We start from the raw sequence: 23,562 nt of genomic DNA on the forward strand, positions 1-23,562 counted from the left end.
GGTGTCACCTCACGAAAACATAATAGTTTTTCCTTTAATTTGTCACCCATCTTTATTTCATTCATTGTCAACTAACCTGGTCTGACCTGACCTCCCCTGGAGCTGCTCATCGGCCAGCAATTGAAGACTGTCTGTAAGCTACATCTCATCAAATAGTTTGGGCCACCATATACCTCATTCCGTATCCCTTTCTTGCATATTTTATTTTGTAACATCATGATCTTATCATGTTAATTTATAAATAAATAATTTATCAAATGTAGAAGAGTCCTTTGTCTTCTGCCTTTTCCTCTACTGATACGATGTGCCATAAAGGCCTTCATAATGGCTCTGGAGGAGGAGCATTCATTAGATTGACTGAAGGATAATAGAGAATAGACAAGTAAGAGAAATCACCTCTCTCTATCACATGAGTGCATACTAATGGCAGATGGTATCCACCCTCACGAACAAGCTGAGTTCTAGACAAAGCTTAATGATCATATATAGAATTAATGAGGTTTAACACATTTTAATAAGAAGAAATGATCTGCTAAGCCAAAGAGAGACAGTGAGAGTCTCCCCACTCCCTCCAGAAAATCATGGTAGATATATTTAACTGTAGTGCTGATATGGTACCACATAGAGGCAGTGTTTGCTGACCTAGCATTATATACTATAAATGAATTGTTTTGCTGTTACTATAAGAATCCACCAGATGGCGGTATTGCACAGGACATGATAAACTGCCTGTCAAACCTAAAAATATATAAAGATTTTATGGATGGAAATATACTGTATACAGTACAATTGTAAAATTATGACATCAGGAAATTTTTTTTACATGCACACAGAGATTTTGTCAGACTCTTAAAGCTACAGACACACACAAACACACAGACCAGTATGCAGTGTCCCCATTTCACCCAGTGCTAGTATGTCAGAGGGGGAGGCAGTGGGAGGCTGTGACCTCTCAGGCCTGCAACAAGAATCCTCCTTCTGAGAGTACTCTCTGATTGCTGGAGATTTAGATGCCTATCATAAGCTCAGTGCAAAAGTGCTGGTTATGGACTGACTGTTGTCTTTTAAATGAATAGATATCATCACAAACTATGAGCTATAATCTGTAAGCACAGGTGGTGTGACAGCTGGATCTTCTATGAGTGAAACAAGAAGGTTTTGCCTCTCCAAAAATGGATTGGATATGTTGAACATATGTGTAGTGTTATTGAAAGACACAAAAAGCTCCACAGTGGTGGTAAGAAACATCCTTTAATGATTAAACTCAAATAGCTTTGGTAATATCAAGAGCATTTGGAAGTTTAGGTGTAAACATGGCATAGACAGTTGAACTCTGGCATTTTACACAAAATAGTTGGGCAGTTGTCATTAGAGGCAATCTCTTCTAACTGAACCCAATAATGAACATCATGCTAAAAAAAAAAACCCACAGCTGACTAGCTGGTGTAAGGTCTGAATTAAATACTTTAATCCACCACAACATAGCTCTGTTTTGGAAGGCTACAGGATCTCACAGGAGATGTCAATTGGAGGACAGACCCTTGCTTATGGTGTTCAAGACACGTCCAAGTCCTCTTATTTCTGATGCTATGAGAGACAGTGTTGACACTGAAACACTAGCTGTATGTTTTGAGTAACTGGCATCGGGTGCAAACCACTGTGCCTTTGCCCCAGTGTGTGCAACACAAGTCACATACAGCATTTGCAACCACATGCACAAGGCAGCTTATTTGATCTACCAGAATATGATTACATACTGTTAGATAGACTTGCTTGGCTAGACTGTACACAGGAATTTACATGCTGCACGCTGCATTACTGACATCCATCTCATAGCATGTGAACATGCAGCTACTGTCAATCATAATAGATTCATCACCACAAATGGTTCAGAATTGGCTTTCATTTTCATGTCTATTCCCATTTACTGGCAGTTTTTTCCACATCAGGCTTTTGTAGCAGAGATGTGTGTTTACAGGCAGACAACATAACAGCCTAGAAAATGACTTGACTTCTGCATTATGTATTTTCTAGCTCCACATGCATCAAGTGTTAGCGTGAATCCAGTCCCTTGTAACAGTGGAATACACAGTATTAGATAATGTGAGAGTAGTTTTATTGAGTGAGTGTTTTAGGCTAGATTGTCATCAACATCTGTTATGCACAACATATAAACAGTGTTTTATACAGTAGAAGAGAAAAACATCTAGACGTCAGTGGGCAGAGACTGCAGCATGTCAAACTTCAAGTATGTGAAACAGACATTTGTGTCATCACTGCAAACCTCTCTGTCCTTTTCCTCACATATAGAGTTAATACTAAATATGTTTTTCCTACCATTATATTTTTCCTACCATCTGGTATTTTCTTATATGGCTTCAACTTTGGTGGCATTTGTTTCTAGTAATGTTAAATACTTTTTTCTTAGGATATAATGCCCCAGTTTTTTTTTTATGGTATTCTACTAAATAGGCAATTTGGCTTCTTGAGACTTTAACAGCCACACACAACAGGTGAACACAAACATCAGAATTAGGGAAAATGAAGGCAAATAGAGCGAAAATTAAGCTTATATAAAGTAATTTCACTGTGATCCAACTCTTCACAAACTCATAGAATAATACTGACATTCCAAGTGTGACTTTTGACTTGATCAATATACCACCCCAAACTCAATAATATATATATTTTTTTTACAGTAGCTGATGAAAAAAAAATCTGGCACTGCAATGTGAAATAGGCTGTGTTCCCTAAAGAAGCAGTCAGGCACTGTATGTACAAGTGTACCTCTGTCTGATTCTCACTTTAATTCATGGCAAGCTGTTTGACTCTAAACAATAACAAAGTAACTCCGTTGTAAATGATTGCTATCAGTAATAGGAATGATAAATACATAGCACCATCTTTTGTTGAAAATAAGAAATAGAAAAATACCGAAAATAAAAACACTGAAACTTGCAAATTCACAAATAGAAAAGGACCAAATCTATATTTCATGGCTATGCTACGTCCATGGATGTTACCACTCTTTTTGTAAAGCAAGCCCATCCAAAAAATCTTCTTCTAACCCTTCTATTTCTATACATGCACTTTGGTTAATATACTTGAAGAAACCTTTTTCTTTTTTTACTAATCCTTTGGCAATTACCAAAACAAAAAAGGCAACAAAAAAAAAGAAAACACAACAAAATAGCATCTAATTATGTCATCATTACAAACAAACACAAGGCAAAAGCTCATACAAGTATCCATTGACAGAGCAACACAAAAACTATGTACATATATGTAAAAAGTGTTATAAATAGGTTTTAAACCATAGATACTATATACATCTTTTAACTGAGACAGTATTGGTTGTTTTTGTGTTGGTTTTGCATGTTGATTTTTGGTATTAACCCCCTCCCCCTTGCTGTGATCTGGGTGTATTGGCCTGGTGGCTCCATTGGCCATTGGTACTCAGGCATCAGAACTTATACTTCAGAGTGGGACTGATGACACTTGCATTTGGGCAAGGGGTTACTGGGAACACTGGGATGGAGTGATGGCTCATTCTCGCTTCCTCAAGATGACATAGATGAGTCCGCTGATCAGCGCCAAGGGGAAGGCCACCCACGCCAGGATGTAGGAGTAGCCGAAGGCATTTGCGTCCGGCACCCACTCCGGACTCATCACCGTGTAGATGATGGCTCCGCTCATCACAAACAAACCTGCAGGGAGGAAAAAGAGAGCACTGAATAATTCTGGCCATCATCTTGTTCAATTATCAGATCATGTTTCTCTGCAGTATTGTGCTCTCTGTCTTGTGTCCTGGGCTGAACCCTGTCTGGCAGTGGAGGCGAGCAGGTCAGTGTTTCCCAGAAGTCAATGCCTCCACATTACATCACAGTGTTTCATGCTTATTGAACCCCAATGCAGCCGTTGCAAGTCTTTCCTGCTCTGCCCACCTCCATGGTTCGACATGGCATGATCTGTTTGTCAGACCCCCACACTGCCAGACTTCCTGACATTTCAACTGGCGTTGCTGGCAGTGTGCCCATGTCATTCCTGTTTGGCTGAGTGGGCACCTGGCTGCCAGGCAATGCGCTGGCACAGTACAGAGAGCAAACCTGGGATGTTGGAAAGGGCTGCCAAGAGAGGACACAATGGACTGGCAGTGGAGCTGCTTTCTGGCCAAAGGGCATGAAGTACAATAGACAAGTGGAGCATTAAACCATTAGTAACTGGCTCAGACTCTCTTCATTTTATTATCTGCCACAGAAGATACAGTGTGAGCATCTGCTATTTGTTTGTCTGTGTAGGTGAATTTGTGTTACTGTACTAATTGAGCAAATCAGAGTAGTGCTGAAAAGATTAGTCATTTAGTTGATTATAAAGTGATTGTTTGTCAAGCAAAAATGCTGGAAATTATGTTAGGTCAAATGTTAGGTTTTGTTGCCTTTCTCTGTTTTATATCATTGTCAATTTGAATGCCTTTGGGTTTTGGACTGTTGAAGTGAGTGTAAAACAAGCAAGTTGAAGATATCACCTTGGAATCTGGGCTACGGTTATTTTTCACCATTTTCTGATATTTAATACACTGTATGATCAATTGATTCATAAAAAGAAAACCTACAGACAGATTAATAGATAATGAAAATGCACTCCTAAACTACTCATACTGGATCCACTAAAAATCCCTTTTTACATTTTGTGTTGATACTAGTCAAAAATATATACCTGTATAATTTGATTTCTATTCTGTCTATTTGATCTCAGTTATGTTGTCAGTGCATTTTTGAAGAAGTGTCAAGGGGCATTGAACTCACTGGCAAGGATCTGGAAGGTTCCAGTGAGGAAGAATCGTCCACCCTTCTGCAAAGTGAAGAGCTGGCAGAAGAAGAGGAAGAGAGATAGGCAGCTGAAGATGATGGATAGGATCATGAGGGCCTGCACCACTTGAATCCACTCTGTAGGGGGAAGAAAGAGAAGAAGAAGAGTGTTGTCAATAACTGATCCACAATCATCATTATCCAAAGCATAATTTATATATAACATTGACTTAATGAGCGTATAAGAAGGGAAGGCTAAGTGGAGACAAATGAAAAAACAAATGCCAAAGTGTACTTTGACTGGTCTTGTCTCTGCTGGATTTAAGCATCCCCTCAAAGAGAATGTAATGAGCTAACCCCAACCATGGTTCCTTCTGGGAATGTGTAATGGATTCATAACGATGAAACCTAGGTATCTTGTTCCTAAAAGCTCTGCGCCCCCCACAGCTGGACCAATGACTAAATGTACCACATCAATCGTTACTGCTAGTTCTCCAAGGCCTGGCTGCTAGAAGCCATTAACCCATTAGACACCTGTATTGACAGGGAAGACTGTCTATCTGTGCTATCTATCTGAGTGTGTGGTTTGTGTCTGTGCTTCATTCGTGCCACCATGCCAGGAATGCCAGGATTTCCAAGCAGGGTCTATTTCTTGTCTGAGGGTCATCCATGCTCCGTCCCTGGCCTCTCAGGTTTCCTAAGAACACACTCTTCCTCTCTCTGTCCCTATCCAACTCTTCTTTTTAGCTGTGTCTGCTGTTGCTGTCGTGTTTTTGTGCCATCTCTGCCATAAAATGCTGCTATGTCACAAGGTGCTTGACCACAAAGGACAGCCTCGATCTGTCTGTCTAAATCCACTCTGCTTCTGTTCTATCCTAGTATCAGCAAATATTCCAAGTCTATTAAAAGTGGAATTTTATTATCACTCCATCTGTATGCATGCCACTGCTAAACTCTGACATTCAATATCTCTGACATGTTTCCTTCAACATTCTCAGGCATCTGTGGTTTATTGATTCTCTTATATTATGTAAATCAAAGACATGTTATGGTTTAATGGGGGGCACTTACGTCACGGAAAAAGGCATGATGCATAATTTATTACCGCTCATACTTGTGAACAAAAAGGATGATTAAGTTATAAGACAGCTTACTTTGGTGATGTTATGATTTTGACAAACACTGTTTGCTAAAATAAAAACACTTCATAGCTCCTGTAACTCATTCTGTCTGTAGACATTTACAAAGAATAACACAGTCTTCCTGGAGAAGCACTGAAATATAATATGAATATTATAGATTTAAAGGGAAACAGTATCTTGAATGACTGCACAGGGTTACCAGTCTGGAGTCAGGTCACCTACAATAACAGCGCTACAGTATGTCCTAATGATCACTGGCTCAGGGATGAGATATGCGAGGAAACATGACACAGTGCAAATCTCCATCCACAAAATGCAGCCAGCACAATACTGCACCGCAGCAACAATTAGATTCCACTATAATGATCCTGTTTTCAGGATGTTACATAATACCGTGTGATAACACTGTGAGAAATGTTCCATCCCTGTCCTATGAATAGTGCTCACCTATAAAACCAACAATACATCACTGCTTTCTGATAAACAGACATCTTGTCCTCCTTCCTTCCTTCACTGACTAGTAGTAGGAAACAGTGACATGGGCATTTCCTAGCATGAGGCGTGGTTCAGGGCTCAGAATATCACTGATAAGCAAGTATGACTAAGTATTTAAAAATGTACATGAATGTCGTGGTTTATGATTGTGGTATTACAATGCATAAACATACAGCTTCTACTGAAGACCAAACAGGAAAATAACTGTTGATGTTTGGTGTCTTCTTGCCTTCGATTCTGAGGCCCTACACCCTACTGTGCTAATGCACAACATAAATAAAACTGCTGTAGTATTTACAGCATGTAAGACATTCTTCCTCAAAAGCTAATTTTAGAGTGAAGTAATTTTCCTGGGTGTAAAGACGTGATGTTTTACTCAAGTTCAGCATGTGATATTTGTGACATGAGATATCCCTCACTCAGGCGTCATCAAAATTAAATACAGCCAATATTTCTGTAACCTAGGCAACAAAAAGGGGAAACTCAGAAGTTTCAGAAATGTCCTGAAAATAACTATGATGGCCATGATTATGATTCACTTGAGAAGGAACATGATTGCTCAGCAAAGCTTCAAAAAGCCCTATTAAACACTGGCTTGGCCCCCACTTAAGAGCAGACCACTATCTTCCATCTCCCAAAGCCAAAGCACAGACCCGGGCACACGCGCCTTCTTAAATAAACACTGTGCGTCAGTGGACTAATGAAAGCAAGTCAAACAAACTGGCTGCGCCATCAAACTACCTGGCAGAGTATGCAGGCGCTGCTGCCCTGACAAAACACATTGGCTGAGCACGGCTCATTCTAGACAAATGACATCACTCCGCTGCAGCCAGCACCTTCTGCACCACTGTGACGGCACATTTAGTAGCAAAACATACAGCTACACAACAGTGATCTCACATGAACTTGTTTCTAAATCATTAATTTTAGGACAATGGAAATGTTATTAGGTAGGGGTCTTCAAAAATAGTGGAATCTATGTATCCATACTCCTCTTTATCTTATCTAATTCAAACATGTGAAGGTGGCTGACTCTGTCTAAATAAATAATGCCGCAGCTGCTGCCTTAAATTGTCCCAATGATCCCTGCAAATTAACACTGGACACTATGATCTGACACTGGGCGTGACCCACCATCAGCATGCTATGTTCTGCATGAGGTAGTCCAAGGTCTCCCTGCTTTCAAACACTCTGTCACAGGCAGACCAACACACACATAGATCTAAAACTTTAAATACTCTCTGCAGCCCCGCCCTGATCGTCCACAACTTTGTAACTCCTGTCATGATAGACTCCCAACACGAAACCTGAATATGGACATCACACCACGACTATTTATACGGAGGCAGCCTATCAGCTAGCACTTCAAAACAGCACTGCCACATTCTCTGCCCTAGATGGCACCAGAGTCCCAGAGGAGCAGTGACACACCCACATCATCAACATGGTAAATGTTGGATTTCAGCAAGTCATTTTCCAAAGTTCAAGTCCCCCATTAATATCAATGTGGATGGTTTAAGTGCTGGTTTCAGTGCTGTCAAGCTTTTAGTTGAGACCATTTTGCCCAAATCAAACCTGAAAAGTGACTTTAAGTGAAAAAATCCTTAGTGTATCACAGCTTCACAGCAGAGCAATGATTAAAATGTCCAGTATTAGCCATTGTATTGTAAATACATAGTAAATAAGTAGTTCAAGTTGTCTTAAAAGCAAATAGTTAAATGTTAGGCAGGTGTCTGACCTCCAGATGATGCTGGGTCACAGTGGTATCCTCCATTGGAAGTAGAGCAGTTTAACCAGAGGTCTGAGGTGCTAGTTTCACTTGACGTCCATACCTGGTGACACCAACATACAACTTGGTCAGTATTGTGCGAAGAGCAGCACCAAATGCATCAGAAAAAAAGTTTTATTGGCATATTCAAATTCCTACTATTATGTCTTTAGTAATCAGAATATATAAATATATATATTAAATAAATATAATATATATATCTCAAATTATGGAGACAGAAAATACAACATTAGATGCCTGTAAGCTTCAATAGTGAGTTTTTAGTCAATTTATATCTACATTTAATCCTCAAAATGGCATCTGAACACAGACAGAAAAAGAAACAACATAATGTTTTACTCACGCTGACTATTGTGGACACAAACAGGAGAACCAGACCAGCGACGTGCAGGAGGATGATTCCCAGTAGTAGGAGCAGCATCTTTTCAGACGATCTGGACAGTAATGAGAAGAGGAGACGGTCTCTGTCAGTGTGTGTGTGTGTGTGTGTGGAAGTGGATGTCTGATTGGTGGGACATGGGTGTGTCGCTGCAGCACGTTCAACACGGAACACGGTCAGTCTTGAGAGAAACTACATCTGGACCTACATTAACAATAATAACATCCCATTTAAGACAAAGTCATTGTCAATATTCTACAAGTGGGAAATCTGGTTTCATGCGCCTTGGATTTACATTTAACAGCAAGTTTGGCGACAGTATTTAACTTTGAAGATGATTTTGAGGACTACATCTCTGTTTTTGTTTGGGCTACTCAAACAAATTCAATTATTCCCGAAAAGCTTGTCTGTTTTCATATTGTCTACCATTCTGTCCTTTTAAATTGGCTTTCAGTTGCTGGCTTGTGTCATCTACAAAATAGAAATAGATTTGCGTAATGACCGTTGATCTCTTCAGGATATTTAAAAGCAATATAAGAACTAATTAAGAAAATAATTAAAAGAAAGTACAATTCCGTGTAATTTAAGTGTAGTCTATTTATCGGACAAAATAATTTCTTAGCGACCAAATACGTTTGTTGACAGGCTTTTTGCGATGACAGCTCAGTCCTCCGTCTGTGCGGGCAAAGGAGCGCCGGGTATCTCACCGAAAAGCGTGTTTCCGTCTTTAATCCGCCAGGACTGACTCTGAGTGCAGCTGAATAGGCTATGAGGAAGTTTAGAAGAGACCAAAGTCCACTTACTTAGAGCGGGGAGCTTGTATTTCCACAAAAAGAGGTTCAGGCTTGCAAGAAGCAAACGCAAGTTTTCCCAAAAGAGTCCAACAGCGGTAGTCCCTCAGTCCTAAAAGTTGCTTTCAGACTAGATTGATGCCAGGGCTGACGTCCTGTTATAAAGTGTCTCATTATGGAAGAACAACGCCCTGCGTGCGTCGCTGCGTCATGGAGTGACCCTCTGGTCCACAGCCAGGGTTCCCAATATAGATGCTCCATGCGTAATAGCGCATGGGTTGCCTTAGTTACTAACTTTCTGTAGTGTGTGTAGTGACTGACTGATCATTGTTTGGCTGTCGTGGTAACTAAAAGCAGCTATCTGCTTTCGAGGATTTTTTTTCCTTCTCTCTGAAGCTGTTTCCAGCTTTTATTGCTGTTACTTTTATTACAAATTACATAGCACATTGGAAATCCATTTGGTTCATGGTGCTTGCTCAGTTAATATAGAATTTGCATATATACTTAGGAGAAGTACATCCAACATAAATGTTTTAAAATTATCTTTTTGATAGATATATAGTGGTATCATTAAATAAGAACATATTTGAGTGGAAAGTTTGACAAGATTGAAGAAGTGGATTGCTTAGCTGTTTACACAGCTTGATTTGAACCCATATATCTATGACTTATGTTATAGATTTTCTCAGCTTTTAAGCTAATGGTAATTTAAGCTAATTTGCTGTTTTAGCAAAGCAAAATATTTTCGGCCTTTCGTGAATTTGATTGCTTTTATGTCTATAGTACAGTAGAGTAAGAATAAGGTATTTTGGTCCTTTTCCAAAATGGGATTTCCCTGTAAACTCAGCTTTCCGTTGCCTTGGCAATTAGAAACACAAACAAAGTGTTGTAGTGTGGGTCTTTTCACTCTGATGCTCATGTAGTCAGCCTCGTGACTCACAGTATGTGTGAAAGTGTGGATGGGTATGCCCAGCGCACCACCAGTGAGAGATAGCATCTGGGGCTCTCCTCTATTTGACATGACTCATTTCCAGTGGGAGTGAGATGGCGTTCCACCCTGAACAGGGACTGCAGCCCCTGTTGTTTATGTGTACAAAAGTATGCACTGAGGTTAGTCCTATAAATATGGGTGTTGCAATTAATGGAATTCTAGGAAACATATGCAGGGAGTATAGGGAGTGGTCAAAACTGTAAATATTTTAAAGTATGAAGTGACTGTCTTATCTTACCTACCTCTGGATCTTCTTCTACACTAAGTTAAGAGATACAAGATTTACCAAAGTTTGGTGTCAGTGATAATTTAGCTGAAGCAGATTGGTGGACTGATTCTTTCTGTAGCCATGCATGTTACAGGCATCATTTCCAAATATATTATGATCTTTATGGGTTCCCACTAACACTGGACATATTATGTTCGTAAGTCATCATAGGCACACTCCTTCACTTCGGCAAACTGTCAAAAAATGATTTCACACCCTGCATAGAAAATACTGGGCCTCCTCGATGGACAGCACATTATGAAATGCGTGCTTTCTTCACATTAGCAGGCTGGTAGAGGAGCTTTGGAGCTGTCCAACCGCAGATAACCCCTGTCAACATCCACTCTATTCTTCACCAGTTAGCTCACACTTCCTGGACGCTGCTGCATGTGTTTCTCACAGTCACATGAAAACAGAGGCCTTTCTGCTGTCCACACACAAAAGAAGGAACAGTTACAAGACCAGATCACAGCCATGAAGTGCTGCTCTGAGTGAGAGCTTTGTGGCTGCTCAGTAATCCAAGTGTGTGACGTTCTTTGCCTGAGCTGAATAGAAGTACCTCTTTGTCAGATTTGATTGTTCTGTTGTTTGTAGCTGATATATATTGTGTATTTAATCTGGTGTTCACTGAATCATCGGGCCCTAACTCTGATCATGTGCGTACTGATCAGTCATCAAGGTTTTCAGTGACTTGTAGAGGAGAACTCTAGTTAAAACTGTGGAGTAGCTGTGCAGGCGCTCCCCATTCCCATCCCTTATATGTCAATGTTTGTTAAATACTGACAATCAGTGGACTGAGTGGACATGGGAGTGTTAAGTTTACTGTGTTTGTGAAGCCGGGGTTGAAGCCAAACTCTTTGGGGAGAGCCACATAACAAACATTCAGACCGAGATACTGAATTATGTTACATCTGGAACAGCGTCTAACATTTCACCTCTGTCGTTAAAAAGATACAACTTATCTTCATATTAGCACAGCAGACAGTGAATGTGCATACCAAAACCATAGATAGGACCTCAGCCAGGGGGCATTAATCTGGAGCGTAGACGTGATTGAGTTACAGTAACTCCATCTACATACCAACACAGAGAAGAGTGTTAAAACATATGTGGCTATCATAAGTGCTGTTTTTTTTCTGCCAAAATAATTCCTATAAGATCTGTAAAATAAAGAGGCATTATAGATAATGTTGTAGCAAAAAGACATCACCAAAGATGGGATCTTGTCCTTGGCGCAATTAGATTCCATTCTTGTTGATTTTAAAACAATGTGACAGACTGCCTTCATTCACTTTATTGCATTATATGCAATTTCACTTATCTTGGCTCAAACCACAATCCATTAACTGGGATGAATAAACAGCTCACACTCACAGCAGATATTTTTCAGCTTGACTTTGCGACAGTGGATCCAGCTGATGCTCCTTACAGGTCAGAGGGAAAGGCCTATCTGCGTCACTGTTTCACCGCTAGGGAACAGGATTTCTGCTTTGTCTGTCAGGTTGTGGCAGCTGTCGGTCAAAGGTGGGTCAGTCATTGTGTCCTGTCATAATCATGTGAAGTGCCGCTGTCTGTCGGTCCACTGACTTGCAGTAGTTTAACAGCTCCCCTCCTACTGCAGCTGTGTCAGAGTCGGACTGCCCCTCTCTCGACTCACAATGGACTCTTCTGGCCCCGGTCTACCAAACTGTTTACAGACCCGGCTCGGCAGATTCAAACAAACTCCTACATACAGAACTTTCATGCACATATGGTACATGAGAGTTCTTAAGCATAAGACAGAAACCACATGATGCCAGTTACTACAATTATAGTCATAGCAAATACTTACAATATTAAGCATGCAAATCGTATGAGTGGTTACAGGTAAAAGCTGTACAGACTGAAAAGAGATGGAGATGAGGCTATTGGGAACACAAAGAAGGGCAAGCAAATTGGGGACAGGCTGAAAGAGAGATGAGAGGTGTCTGTTTGTTTGTGTGTCAATAAGTTTTAAGATACTTGCATCCATTGTCTTGTCATCACACTTTAATTACACTAGACACAGAGTGATGACAACAAAGGGGTAAACCGAGCCCTGTCCCTTAAAATACACTAAATACACAACAGATTTCCTGTGCTGTGAGTACAGACAGCCTCATCTGTGGGGGCAGGTTCAAATGAAAGCTCAAATTAACAAGATAATAATTAAATGTAGCCAGTGGAAAAGTTAGCATTCTATGATAATGAATTGGTTTCATAATTCTAATTCTAACCCTAAAATCTCAGTATTTGTGGAAATGTTCATGATTGCATAATCACATTGCTCATTTTGAAATTAAGCTGATAAGCAGACTCTGGCATTAAAGCGTAACCTTGAACAAAAAAGCCCTGTGTCATCAGACATTTGTAAAACCATGTGGTCTTGATTCACACATTACCCTGTGTCATTCAATTTGTAAATGGGGAAAGATGTGGCTTGAGCAAAACATGACAGTAAGGTCACTATCCTTTAAAATTGTATGAAGAAAAACTACAATTTCGACCAGCTTCTTTTTATTCAACCTGTTTTCTTTCTCATAGGCACTGTGCTTACTACACAGTATTCCCTTGGTTCCAGATAAAGAAAAAAATCTAATAAATGTAGCTTTAAGTCAGACTAAAGGGCATAACTCTCAGTCATCATCACCCCACTATGATTCAGCAGGAAAAACTGCAGTACTGTATCTTGAGCTCTGCGTCACTCTTTTATCCACCCCTCCTCTTTGTATCGAAAATGAGAAGAACTGGACTCGCAGATCAATGATAATGGATTGTTCCAGAATTCCACTCAATCTCACAAATGACCAACAAGACCTCGGTCTACATTGTACTGCATGTCCCCGTCTTTGTGGTTGACCTCTGAACTTTGGTTAGCAGTTGGGCTTATCTGGCTTATCACGACTCCCTGGTCGGAGACTCAGTTATGTGCAGAATGCTGGGGAAATATAATGTTGACTGACTAAAAGTTTAGGGAGGTAAAGATTTCACATGTGAGCAAGGATCAGCAGACAGTCACACACAACCACAGAGCCGCTGTATGCGAGGTTGGCAGTTGGGATGGAACACCACATAGAATATTCTGTGTCTTATCAGTCTGTCTCCAGCTTCCTCTCTCTAGCTCGTAACAGTTACTAGGCAGATTACTTAATGGATTCCCGCTTAGTTTCTTTTCTTGTTTTATCCTAGCTTACAGTAATAGACAAACTTCGCAGCCCAACGATGGAGCGGCCAAACAGCTTTTTGCGAAAACTCTGAGTTTTGGCACAGATCCAAAAGTAGCAGGAAGAGATGGTTCCCATAAATGTTGAGAGTTCAGTACAAACTGAGCTGTAGTTTGAGATGACTGGAGATGAAGTGAGAAATGTTCCATATCATTGAGCTAGAGGGATTTGAACTACATACTCTAGTAAAACCATTATCCCCTAATGCCCTGACAACATATTTAGGTAAATTGGATATTTGTCAAGCAATTATGACCCAGACACATTTTTTCATGATTAATTTGTTACTTACATACAGTATCTTACATTTTATTCATTTCCCCCCTTGTTGCCAATACCACTCTATGATCATGACAAAATAGCTCAACTACATTTGTACATCCCCCTACCATTTACATAAGCTAACATTGTGATTGCATATTTTCCATGTATTATTGTATTAAGATGTTGATCTTACAGTTTTATATGTACATACTGCAGTATTTGATGTATTGCAAGTGTGGATGGTTTGATCTATGTACTTGGTTGCTATGGTTACTGTGTCAGAGTAATAGACAAAGGCCCAAAATTTAATTGGCACAAAGGATCTACTGGATAAATCCCTTGTGCAGAGTAGGAAATAAGTTTAGACTGATTTGAACACAGACAGCTACAATATGCCTGACAGCTAAACTTGTCATAACATTTTTATATTAACATTGAATCAGACAACTACATGTGATGTGATAGGGTTTATTCTTAGTGATTAATCCATGATAATTAGCATCTAACTTTGCAGCTCTACAAAGCGTTTTTGCCTCTTTTAGTGTTGTTTTTTCATGTGGATTGTTTTGACATTTAATGTGGTGAAATGGTTGAAATTCACCACTCTCAACAACCCTGTTTCTAGTAGCACCAGGAAGCCACAAGAAACTTCAGATTAACCCACTGTACGCTACCTGCTCAACACCAAATGGCTGGAGTAGGAAGTCAAATAGCTATCAACATTATGAGCCAGATGTTGGTGGAGACCAAAACAGAGCTAAAAGGCAAGCGAATATTGGACTTAAATTCATCAGTTGGCCAGAAATCAACCCCTGTAAGATGATAATGCCGCTATGTTTCAACTGGATGTGTAGGTAGGCCCTTTTGCTAACACATTAGCCATAACAACTTAATAATGGGATAATATATCAGGGCTGTGTGTCTGTTTTGGAGGTCTGACCCCTAGTTATTTAAAAATTAAAATAGATCAACAATAATGTAATGAAGTAACTAACAGATTAGCATTTGTTTGTCCATTAAGAAACACTAAAAGTAAGAATCAAGAGCCTTAGGGGGTAATCAGTGGTAATATATTGTTAAACTGGCATACTTTGAGTAAAACAAATAGTCTCCATGACGTCCACCACTTCTTCAATGATGCACACTCAGTCCAAGTCTGTAATTACAGCACAGAGTAAAAAACCCTCAGTAACTGACACCAGTCTCAAGTGATCTGAGATCAGCTCTTTAGTATGGTATGATGGTATGTAAAAAAAACACAAAATAACATGGGGCACAGGGCATCTATAACAAGAGCGGGTGTTAAAAATAAACTGCCAATGTGTTTGGACTGCGGGGAGAATTCCAGAGTACATTCCCCATATGCGGGGGTGGTAGAGGAGGTCACATAGGAAGGCCTATTTGTGTCCCATCCAGAAAGAGACCCATAACCTCAAACGAAGCATGAGAGGCAGAGAAACAGTTCATTTCAATTAGCTGAACTGGCTTTTCATGGGTACCTCCATTATGTATTTCTGAGCTATAAAAGTGGGAGTTGGAAGGGGAAAGCAAAGAGGAAAGATAAGGCGGTAGAAAACCCTCAGCTCTTTGCTATCTGTCAGTATGTTTAATTACAAGGTGATGAGAGCAGGGAGTCTTTTGATGTAAGCTAGACAACAGGTGGCCTTTCTTTGCAATACTAGGGCTCAGGAATGTGCCATGGCACATGAGTGGAACTATGAGGGCACACACATTAAACACACACTACAGAGACCCCTGCCATTGACTTGCTCCTGAGGGTTTTAGACAAACACAGTGCTATTTGCACAGCAGAAAGAGCTCTTTAGCTCACTGTGACTGTCACTTACAATACAGTTGTAAAACATTACACCTAAATCAAAGTGCAAGGTACACACATACACAGAGTGGTTTATGTTTATGGTCCCTCCCTCTGTCCTGTTAGGAATCTGTATAGTGAAACTACTCTCTATTTACATAAGAGATGTTGTCATGCTTGTACTTTAACACTGCAGCCACTGAAAGGATTTAGGTGGAACCAGATTTCATGACCTTACAGCTTAGATTTCAGGTTGCATCTCATATCTCTGATTACTTACTTAGTCCAGCTAGCGTCTGTCTCCAACTTCCATTCGCTTTGTCTGCAGACACTCACTCAAACGGAGACATATTTTGGTATATACCCTCTTCCCACTGCTGCTATAAGATAGCAAGGATATGAAACAGAAATTAACTGCAGAGGAAAGAATTAACACATGGAACATAATTAAAGTCGGTATTTTCAAATCAGAGAATGCAACTCTTTTTCCATGTGATGTGACCTCTCCTTTGACATAATAACGGTGATCAATTTAATGACTGGAGACGTGGAGATGTTAAACTTAAACAGTATTGGTGATTCAAGCAAAGTTTACATTCCTCAGTGAAGCCAAAGGTTATGCAGGAAGTGCAGTAGTGGAGGGGTTGGGTTAAGGAGTGTGATAGTGTTTTTGTGTGTTCAAAGTTGATTCAGGTTCTGAAAGCTGATGACTGAATAAACAAAATTAAATGAAACTGATACTCTCCACATCTTTAAATTTGTGGGATCAAGCCGGGGTTAACTCTTTAGATGCCATCCCTTCCTGTACTGGAGCATGAAGGCATCAGGGAACAGAGGGGTGGAGACAAAGGGTGAAAGAAAGACGGTGATGAGAAGTATGTGGTATGGGGCTCAAGTCCTATAAGAAGGGTGTGGGGTTTTATACATAACTTAGAAGTTGTTTGCCCAGCTCCTCCTCTGGGAGAGGTGATGAGTAATGGGCCACACCAGTCATTACATAAGAATAGTAAAGACATAAAAGTCCCTCACAATCCATATTTCTGTGTGCACCAAACTAATCTGACTATGGGTGTATGCTTGGAGTCCGAGTAAAACCTTCAAGGATAACGGTTAGTAGTAGTAAATTAACCATGTAAAATAGCTGTAATTGGAGGCAAAATGAAAGCATCAGGAAACATTGAGTGGTGCCTGATTAATCTCCCTATGGCAAAGCATTTTCTTTTTTTTTTCTTTTTGTACATTACAGGTGAAATACTCAAAATTAAGATATTGTTTATGTTTTTGTTTATCAGATTTTGACATCAGTGCCTGTAAAGTTAAGTCATTTTCCTTACATTCAAATCACCCACACCACCCTTTAAATCACTCCAAAACCATTAAAACAGTCACAGTTAATTATGTTGGTCCTCAAAGGCTCTCTTTTTTTAAGACTTGATTTAGGTGTAGCCCACCAGACGGGGCATGCTGGGAAAGCTCTTGCGCATGCTCATGCACTTTTCCTGTTCCAGGAAGAGCGAGTTGGCCTTGATGGACAGGTCATGCTCCAGGGTCACTTTGGTCTTGACCAGAGTCTGCAGAGTGTTCTCAGCCTCCATCAGCCTCTCCTGAAGCTTTTGAATGGTGTCCTCGATCTCTCTCACCTCACCCACAAGTCTAAACAAGGAAGGATGCATCTCCATTATGTCACAATAAGTTATCCTCACTAAAAGTTTAACATCCAGATAAAAGTGAAAATTGGTCAGTGTAGAGTAATTCATGACACGAATTTTGGGTGAACAAGTGACTGAATTTACAGAGATACTGTATTATGACAGTATCTCAAGGATTTCTGTTAGAAAATTCTGGTCTTGTCTCTCATTGCTTTAAGTCTAATTGTGTGGCTAATCATGCTAGCTAGCAAATGGTACCACTAATAGTGTCCCACACTCAAAACAAATGTACAAAAGTATTTTAATCTATATTTTAAATTCATTTAAATAATACTTCCCATCTCTAAGATATATAGTGATATTGGACAACTATGCGTTTTTCTTCTCAACCTCAGTTTTCAACTATCTTGGTGATTGTGATAGATAAAGTGTCTGTAGAAACAACATATTTGCACGCCATCTGTTAAATGGCACTTGAAGCAAATGTGTGATTTGTGATATTGGGCTATATAAATAAAATGTACTTGACTTAATGTGTGTACTGCCCACTGGCAAAGCAATGCTAGTTGCAGAGCTGCAGTACCTGTGGTGTGGGTTGTCCCTGCAGAGCTCTACATTGGGCCTGCGGGTCCTCTCCTCCAGCCTGGTTTGGGCCACTTTCAGTGGGCACTCTTTGTCTCTGAGGGCTTTCTTCAGAGACTCAATTAGCATTTCTGTCTGGAAGATCTCCTGCAGAGTCTGGGTGAGGTGACAAGATGGATACAGAATAAAATGACAATTCATTGTTAGATCATGCAACAGTGTCTCATTCATAAAAATAACAGATCAGCTGGTGTAGAGGGTGGCAATTAGGGTGAAGAAGGAACAATTGACAACAGAGGGGAATAAAAGATGAGAATCTCAATGGTAGAAGCAGAAAACAAGTAAAAGGCTGCACATTGCAAGCTTCGAATCAGAAGACAGTGCTGCACAGTGGCTGGCTCTGTCCAAATCCATTTGATGTCATTTAATTCCAGCAAATCACTACTCCTTACAACAGACAGAGGTTTATTAAGTACTGTGTGGCTCACATCACAACTGCTGTCAGTGTTCAAACCCATCCAACAGGTGATGTGGATTCAGAGTGTAACCCCCTAGCAATTAACCCAAGAACTATGGGATCGGTATAGAATATGGCATAAGCAATGAAAGAGGCTTCTATTACCATTCTTCTCTTTGACAGGAATGTTTTACAATAAACATGCACATAATCCACTACAGACAAGTCAAATGTCGCCTACAGGCCATGTAGCAGACAATAAAGATGTATAGATTCTGCATTCTGTACACAGTCTTTGCAGATGGTGCTGAATATAGCACAGTTACTGTTTGTAGAAAAGAGAGAGAATGGTACAAACACGTGATCTCTTCCTAATAAGTGGCAAATTTAGTTACCCACTGATGGAAGAAAGTGAATGGGTTTTGTCTTCCTTCACATAGAGCCATGTGATGGCGTCTTTTTACCCACTTTTTTTTATAATCCAGGCTGTTTTACTATTCATTTTTACATAGTGAAACACAATCGGATCGAACAATCAAATAAATACATTTTTTTTTAAAAACTAAAATCAAAAATAGATTCTGATTCAGCTCCTCACCAAGATAGAATTATAAATTGTGTTCTTGATACACAAACATAACAAGACTGTATTGTCTTTTATGAAATGAGACCATGTAGGAAAGGCGATGACCTTAGCCAGGTGTGTCTGCAGGCTGTTCTTAGCATCAGCGGTTTCTGATATGCGGTTTGTGAAGGCTACGTTGACATTGTTAAACTGGTTCCACATTTCGTTGGACGTGGTGTTCAGCAGGATTTCTATCTCGTCCCTGAGCTTGTGGGAGGCAGCTCGTTCGCTCTGGGAGTGCAGGATGTTGTCGTCTGTGAACTTAGACCACGAGTCTGGCAGAGAGAGTCTGACAGAGGGAAAAGAACGACATAAGTTTGTGGAAGTTGATACTCCTGTTTTTGATCACGCTCTATATGGAGAAGACTCGGGCAAAACATTTTTTAGATACTTTCTGGCAATGCTAGCGGCGTGGCTCCAGGGAAGGCAATATCAGTGTTGGTTTGTCAGTCTGTCGGTTGGTCCTCCACTGATCCAAACTGAAATATCTCAACTGATATTGAATGGATTGCCATGAAATTTTGACATACATTCATGTCCATCTCAGGATGAATTGTAATAACTTTGGTGATCCCTTATTTTATTAGTGCCGTCAAAAATTGTATAGTCCAATACTTTGGTTTATGACCAAATATCTGCAAAGCTAATGACATTCCCATCAACCTCAGCTGTACTTTGTGTTTAGAGCTAATTAGCAAATATAAGCATGCTAACTCACTAAACTAAGATGATGAACATGGTAAATAATACACTTGCATTTAGCTCACCACTGTCCCTTAGTTCAGCCTCACAGAGCCGCTAGCGTGGCTGTAGACTTGTTATTGTATGTTTAAACCTTGTTTCAGAACACAGTAGGGCGGCAGATAACCAGTTTGACTTTCAAAGACTTTTCTGTGATTGAATGTATCTGAACAGCCCAGTCCAGTATTCCATGCTGGTTCAAACATGAGATATTGTTAGCAGCTGTTTAATGTAAGGAAACAGAACAGTTAATATTTGATCAGATAAAACTATACTCACGAGGGGTCTAGTCTTTCAATCCCTCTGTAGTAGCCAATACCATCTGATGTGTTCCTTAGATGGTGACACCTGTCATCTATCCTCTGAGCTGTCACTTTGTCACTTATGTCTCTTTCCAATTCATGCTGGGCAGCTCGGTTTGACCTAAGGAACCCCACAAGGCAATACAGAAACAAAACGATACATCGAATGCATGTCAAACTTCAGAGTTTTGCAAATAATCATTAAATAGAATTCTGCATTTAGTAATATTTTATTAATTGATTTTTCAGACTCACGCCAGCTGAGCGATTGCTCTGTCCAGATGTCGCCTCATTCTTTCTTGACATGACTTGATGACTTCCACTTCCTTTTTGCAGTGCAGGTAAAAAAAAAAAAAAATGAGAACATGTGTATTTCTTTTCTTAGGTTGGCATCAAAAGTCACACACACATATACTCACATTGCTGCTTTAATGTTACCTTTATGAGGTCTTTCTCTACATCGTCATGTACCAGATCGATGGACATCCGCTTCTCTCTGTGGTACAAACACTCTTGAGACACCTATTGACAGAGTGATCATGACTAAAACAAGTTTAGAATAATTAAAAGTCACTCCATATGAAGCATTTTCTTTATTGTGACATTCAAATAGGTGAGGAACTCATTTTAACAAGTATGGTATATACATGTGTGTGTATATGTAAAGTATATGTCCCTGTTTGCATATATATTACAATGTATCAGCTACATTCTCCAGTTTCAGTTACCTGGAGAAGTCTCTAAGATAGCCTGTTGCCACATGATCTAGCCTAGCAAAGTGTCTGTGTCGTCAGATCTCCAGCTAGATCAAGTTAACTCTCTCTGGGCGACACAAATGACCAGTGGCGTTTTAATAGGGCACTGAGGTAACCTAATTAACAGACAGATACTGTTGCTACAGTACAACCAAACTGGGAAACCTAGTCAAAACTGTTTCACCACTGATACTGTGACAAACTCACACATGACATGCATGAAAAAAAATTTAAAATTCAGAATTGCCTACCAGAGAGGAAAAAGTCCCCCGTGGGGGACAGTCATTGACATAATGCTTTCCCTAGCCCCTTACCCTAACCTTAACTATCACAACTAAATGCCTAACCTGAACCCTTACCCTAACCCTAACTTTATTGTAACCTGGACCCTAAAACAAAGTCTTAACTCTCAAAAAGCAGTCGCTACCTGTGGGGACCTCAATTTTTGTCCCCACGGTGACACAAGTCCCCATGGGTTAGTGTGCATTCAGGTTAAAGTCGCCACTGGGATATAAGAACATGACACACACACACACACACTCATGTATGCATATTCCTTCCATTCTCACCTGAAGGGGCCCCTCAGTCTCTGTCAAGGCTCTCTCCAGCCTCCTCTTGACCTCAGTGAGGGCTGCTATCTCTGTCACCATGTTGTCAATCTCATGGCTCAGCTCAGACTTCCAGAAGACAATGTCATTGAGCCGCTCGCCAATGTTCTTGCTGGTATTGTCCTGGGTTCGTCTGGTGAGCTGCTCCTTATCCTGCATCAGCCTGATGGTGTCTCTTCTCAGTCTCTCAGCGCTTTTCCTGGAGGACTCGGACTCCCTGTAGTTGCTTTGGTTGGACCTGTACCAGTCGTCAGGAGTGTAGCGGGTGGTCAGTGTTGTCCTGTTGGATGGGTAAAACATGGTCTTGGCTCGAACCAGATCTAAATTATCTCGCTGTATAGAGGAGGGGGTTGGGACAGTGCTGCTGCTCTTGTAATAGCTGTTGGTCCTCCACAGGTTGGCACTGAGATTCATAGCCAAGGCAGGCTGGGTGTTGCGATAGCTGGATGCCATGGTGGAGATGGCAGGGAGGAAGTTGCTGGTTTTTGGCCGAGCATAAGTGGCTGTCAGAGTGGATCCAATCAGCTCCATTTTTGACTTCCCTCAGGGTGCCCCTGGTTTTCTGAGCCCAGTGCATAAAATATCTTTTCACAACACTTTACATATCAGCTTCAATTTTTAGGCTCATGCATTTTCTTTAAATTTAATTGTAGATAAATAATGTATCTTTTTCTGATCCAAGACATTTAGATGAATGGACCAGATATTAAATCCAGTATGAAAACTCCATATTACGTATACGTCAATAAATTATAAACATTTATGTGGCTCATTGCAGTCAATAGGCAAAATAAACAAAAATGAAATGAAAAAAGCATCAAAATAGAGAAGGAAATGTCTTACCAAGATAAACAGAGCTTTTCTTTGGATGCTCAGAGTCTCGATGCAGCCAGGCTACCTCTCAGCTGTGCCTACCTGGAAATGAGCTCAAGAACGCACTAAAGGTAAACTGGCATGCATAATAGATAGACAAGTTTGCAAGTCATTCATTCAGCCAGCCAATGGTGGTGCACAGTCCTAGGCTGCAGGAGCTGGCCTGTCCAAGATTTCTGTTGGCACAGAAGCTGTTGCCATGGGTTACTGAAACACTCTGCCTGGGATTTTCAGATTAATGTTGAGCAGGTGCTTTTACTTTGTTCAAGTACATATACCAAAAAAAATGTTACTACAGAGTAGATAAGATTTTTATGTTTGTAATTTTTTTTTTCTTACTCATTTTGTTTATTCTCTGTGTTGTTAGAGATATGCTTATTGGCTCACTGCTACTCCAAATAAGCCCACTGTACTTTTTCCCTCAAATGGACAAGTCTATTTATGCACACGTTACAAATCTTTGGCAGTAATAATCCCCCTTAGATGCAGTGAATGTATTTATATGACCACCGTGGACTTAATGCTGCTCTGCAAATTGTTCTTGTCCTCTACTTAACTTGGTAACAGCTTTTACTTCCTCATTAAAGGTCAAACAACAGCAGACAAATTAGAATTTCCTTGCCAGCATTATAAAATAAACTTTTTTTGTAGTTAAATTCATGTTTTAGACAGGTCATCTACCTTCAAATTTCTTGTGAGAAGAGTGAGCAATCGGAGCTTCGTCTTTGAAGCAGAGGAGTTCGGTTGGTCTCCAGGCAACATCAGATAGCTCACCTTCACCCTGAGAAGCTAGCTGTCTGTATGGATTACAGTCACCTGTTTAATGATTCATGCCACAGGAAGAGTCCACACAAACCCCTGTAGCACAGAATAATAATCTGTGTTGTGTTACCTACCATTGGAAATGAGGATCATTTACACTAATCTGTTCTGAAGGGGAAGGGTTGGACAGATGATAACCTGGTTTCCACTACAGAGACAAGCA

At 40.2% G+C, this 23,562-nt stretch overlaps 2 protein-coding genes across 7 annotated transcripts; both read right to left on the reverse strand.

The window, feature by feature from the left end:
* Positions 1-1,232: 1,232 nt before the first annotated feature.
* pmp22b (peripheral myelin protein 22b) lies at positions 1,233-12,443 on the reverse strand. 3 transcript variants are annotated; one of them, XM_044179310.1, is made up of 5 exons: positions 12,038-12,443; positions 8,578-8,668; positions 8,184-8,277; positions 4,806-4,946; positions 1,233-3,707 (listed from the first exon to the last, which is right to left on the reverse strand). In XM_044179310.1, the coding sequence occupies exons 2-5, from the start codon at positions 8,653-8,655 to the stop codon at positions 3,547-3,549; spliced, it is 474 nt and encodes a 157-aa protein (XP_044035245.1). In that variant the 5' UTR covers positions 8,656-8,668; positions 12,038-12,443; the 3' UTR covers positions 1,233-3,546. The 3 variants fall into 3 exon arrangements, with proteins under 3 accessions (XP_044035245.1, XP_044035242.1, XP_044035243.1); XM_044179307.1 differs by lacking the exon at positions 12,038-12,443 and adding an exon at positions 9,417-9,596; XM_044179308.1 differs by lacking the exon at positions 12,038-12,443 and adding an exon at positions 9,321-9,366.
* Positions 12,444-12,669: 226 nt separating this feature from the next.
* On the reverse strand, positions 12,670-23,358 carry tekt3 (tektin 3). 4 transcript variants are annotated; one of them, XR_006376014.1, is made up of 11 exons: positions 23,259-23,358; positions 22,548-22,619; positions 21,666-22,266; positions 20,780-20,863; positions 20,597-20,667; positions 20,319-20,462; positions 19,365-19,587; positions 18,218-18,372; positions 17,437-17,638; positions 16,266-16,362; positions 12,670-15,325 (listed from the first exon to the last, which is right to left on the reverse strand). XR_006376014.1 is itself a non-coding variant. In XM_044179302.1 (9 exons), the coding sequence occupies exons 2-9, from the start codon at positions 22,233-22,235 to the stop codon at positions 16,318-16,320; spliced, it is 1,494 nt and encodes a 497-aa protein (XP_044035237.1). In that variant the 5' UTR covers positions 22,236-22,266; positions 22,548-23,229; the 3' UTR covers positions 12,670-16,317. The 4 variants fall into 4 exon arrangements, 2 of the variants coding, with proteins under 2 accessions (XP_044035237.1, XP_044035238.1); XR_006376013.1 differs by lacking the exon at positions 23,259-23,358 and having other exon boundaries at positions 22,548-23,228; XM_044179302.1 differs by lacking the exon at positions 23,259-23,358 and having other exon boundaries at positions 12,670-16,362; positions 22,548-23,229.
* Between the last annotated feature and the right edge of the window lie 204 nt (positions 23,359-23,562).

This window comes from Siniperca chuatsi, linkage group LG20 (assembly GCF_020085105.1).
Source record: "Siniperca chuatsi isolate FFG_IHB_CAS linkage group LG20, ASM2008510v1, whole genome shotgun sequence".
NCBI lineage: Eukaryota > Metazoa > Chordata > Actinopteri > Centrarchiformes > Sinipercidae > Siniperca > Siniperca chuatsi.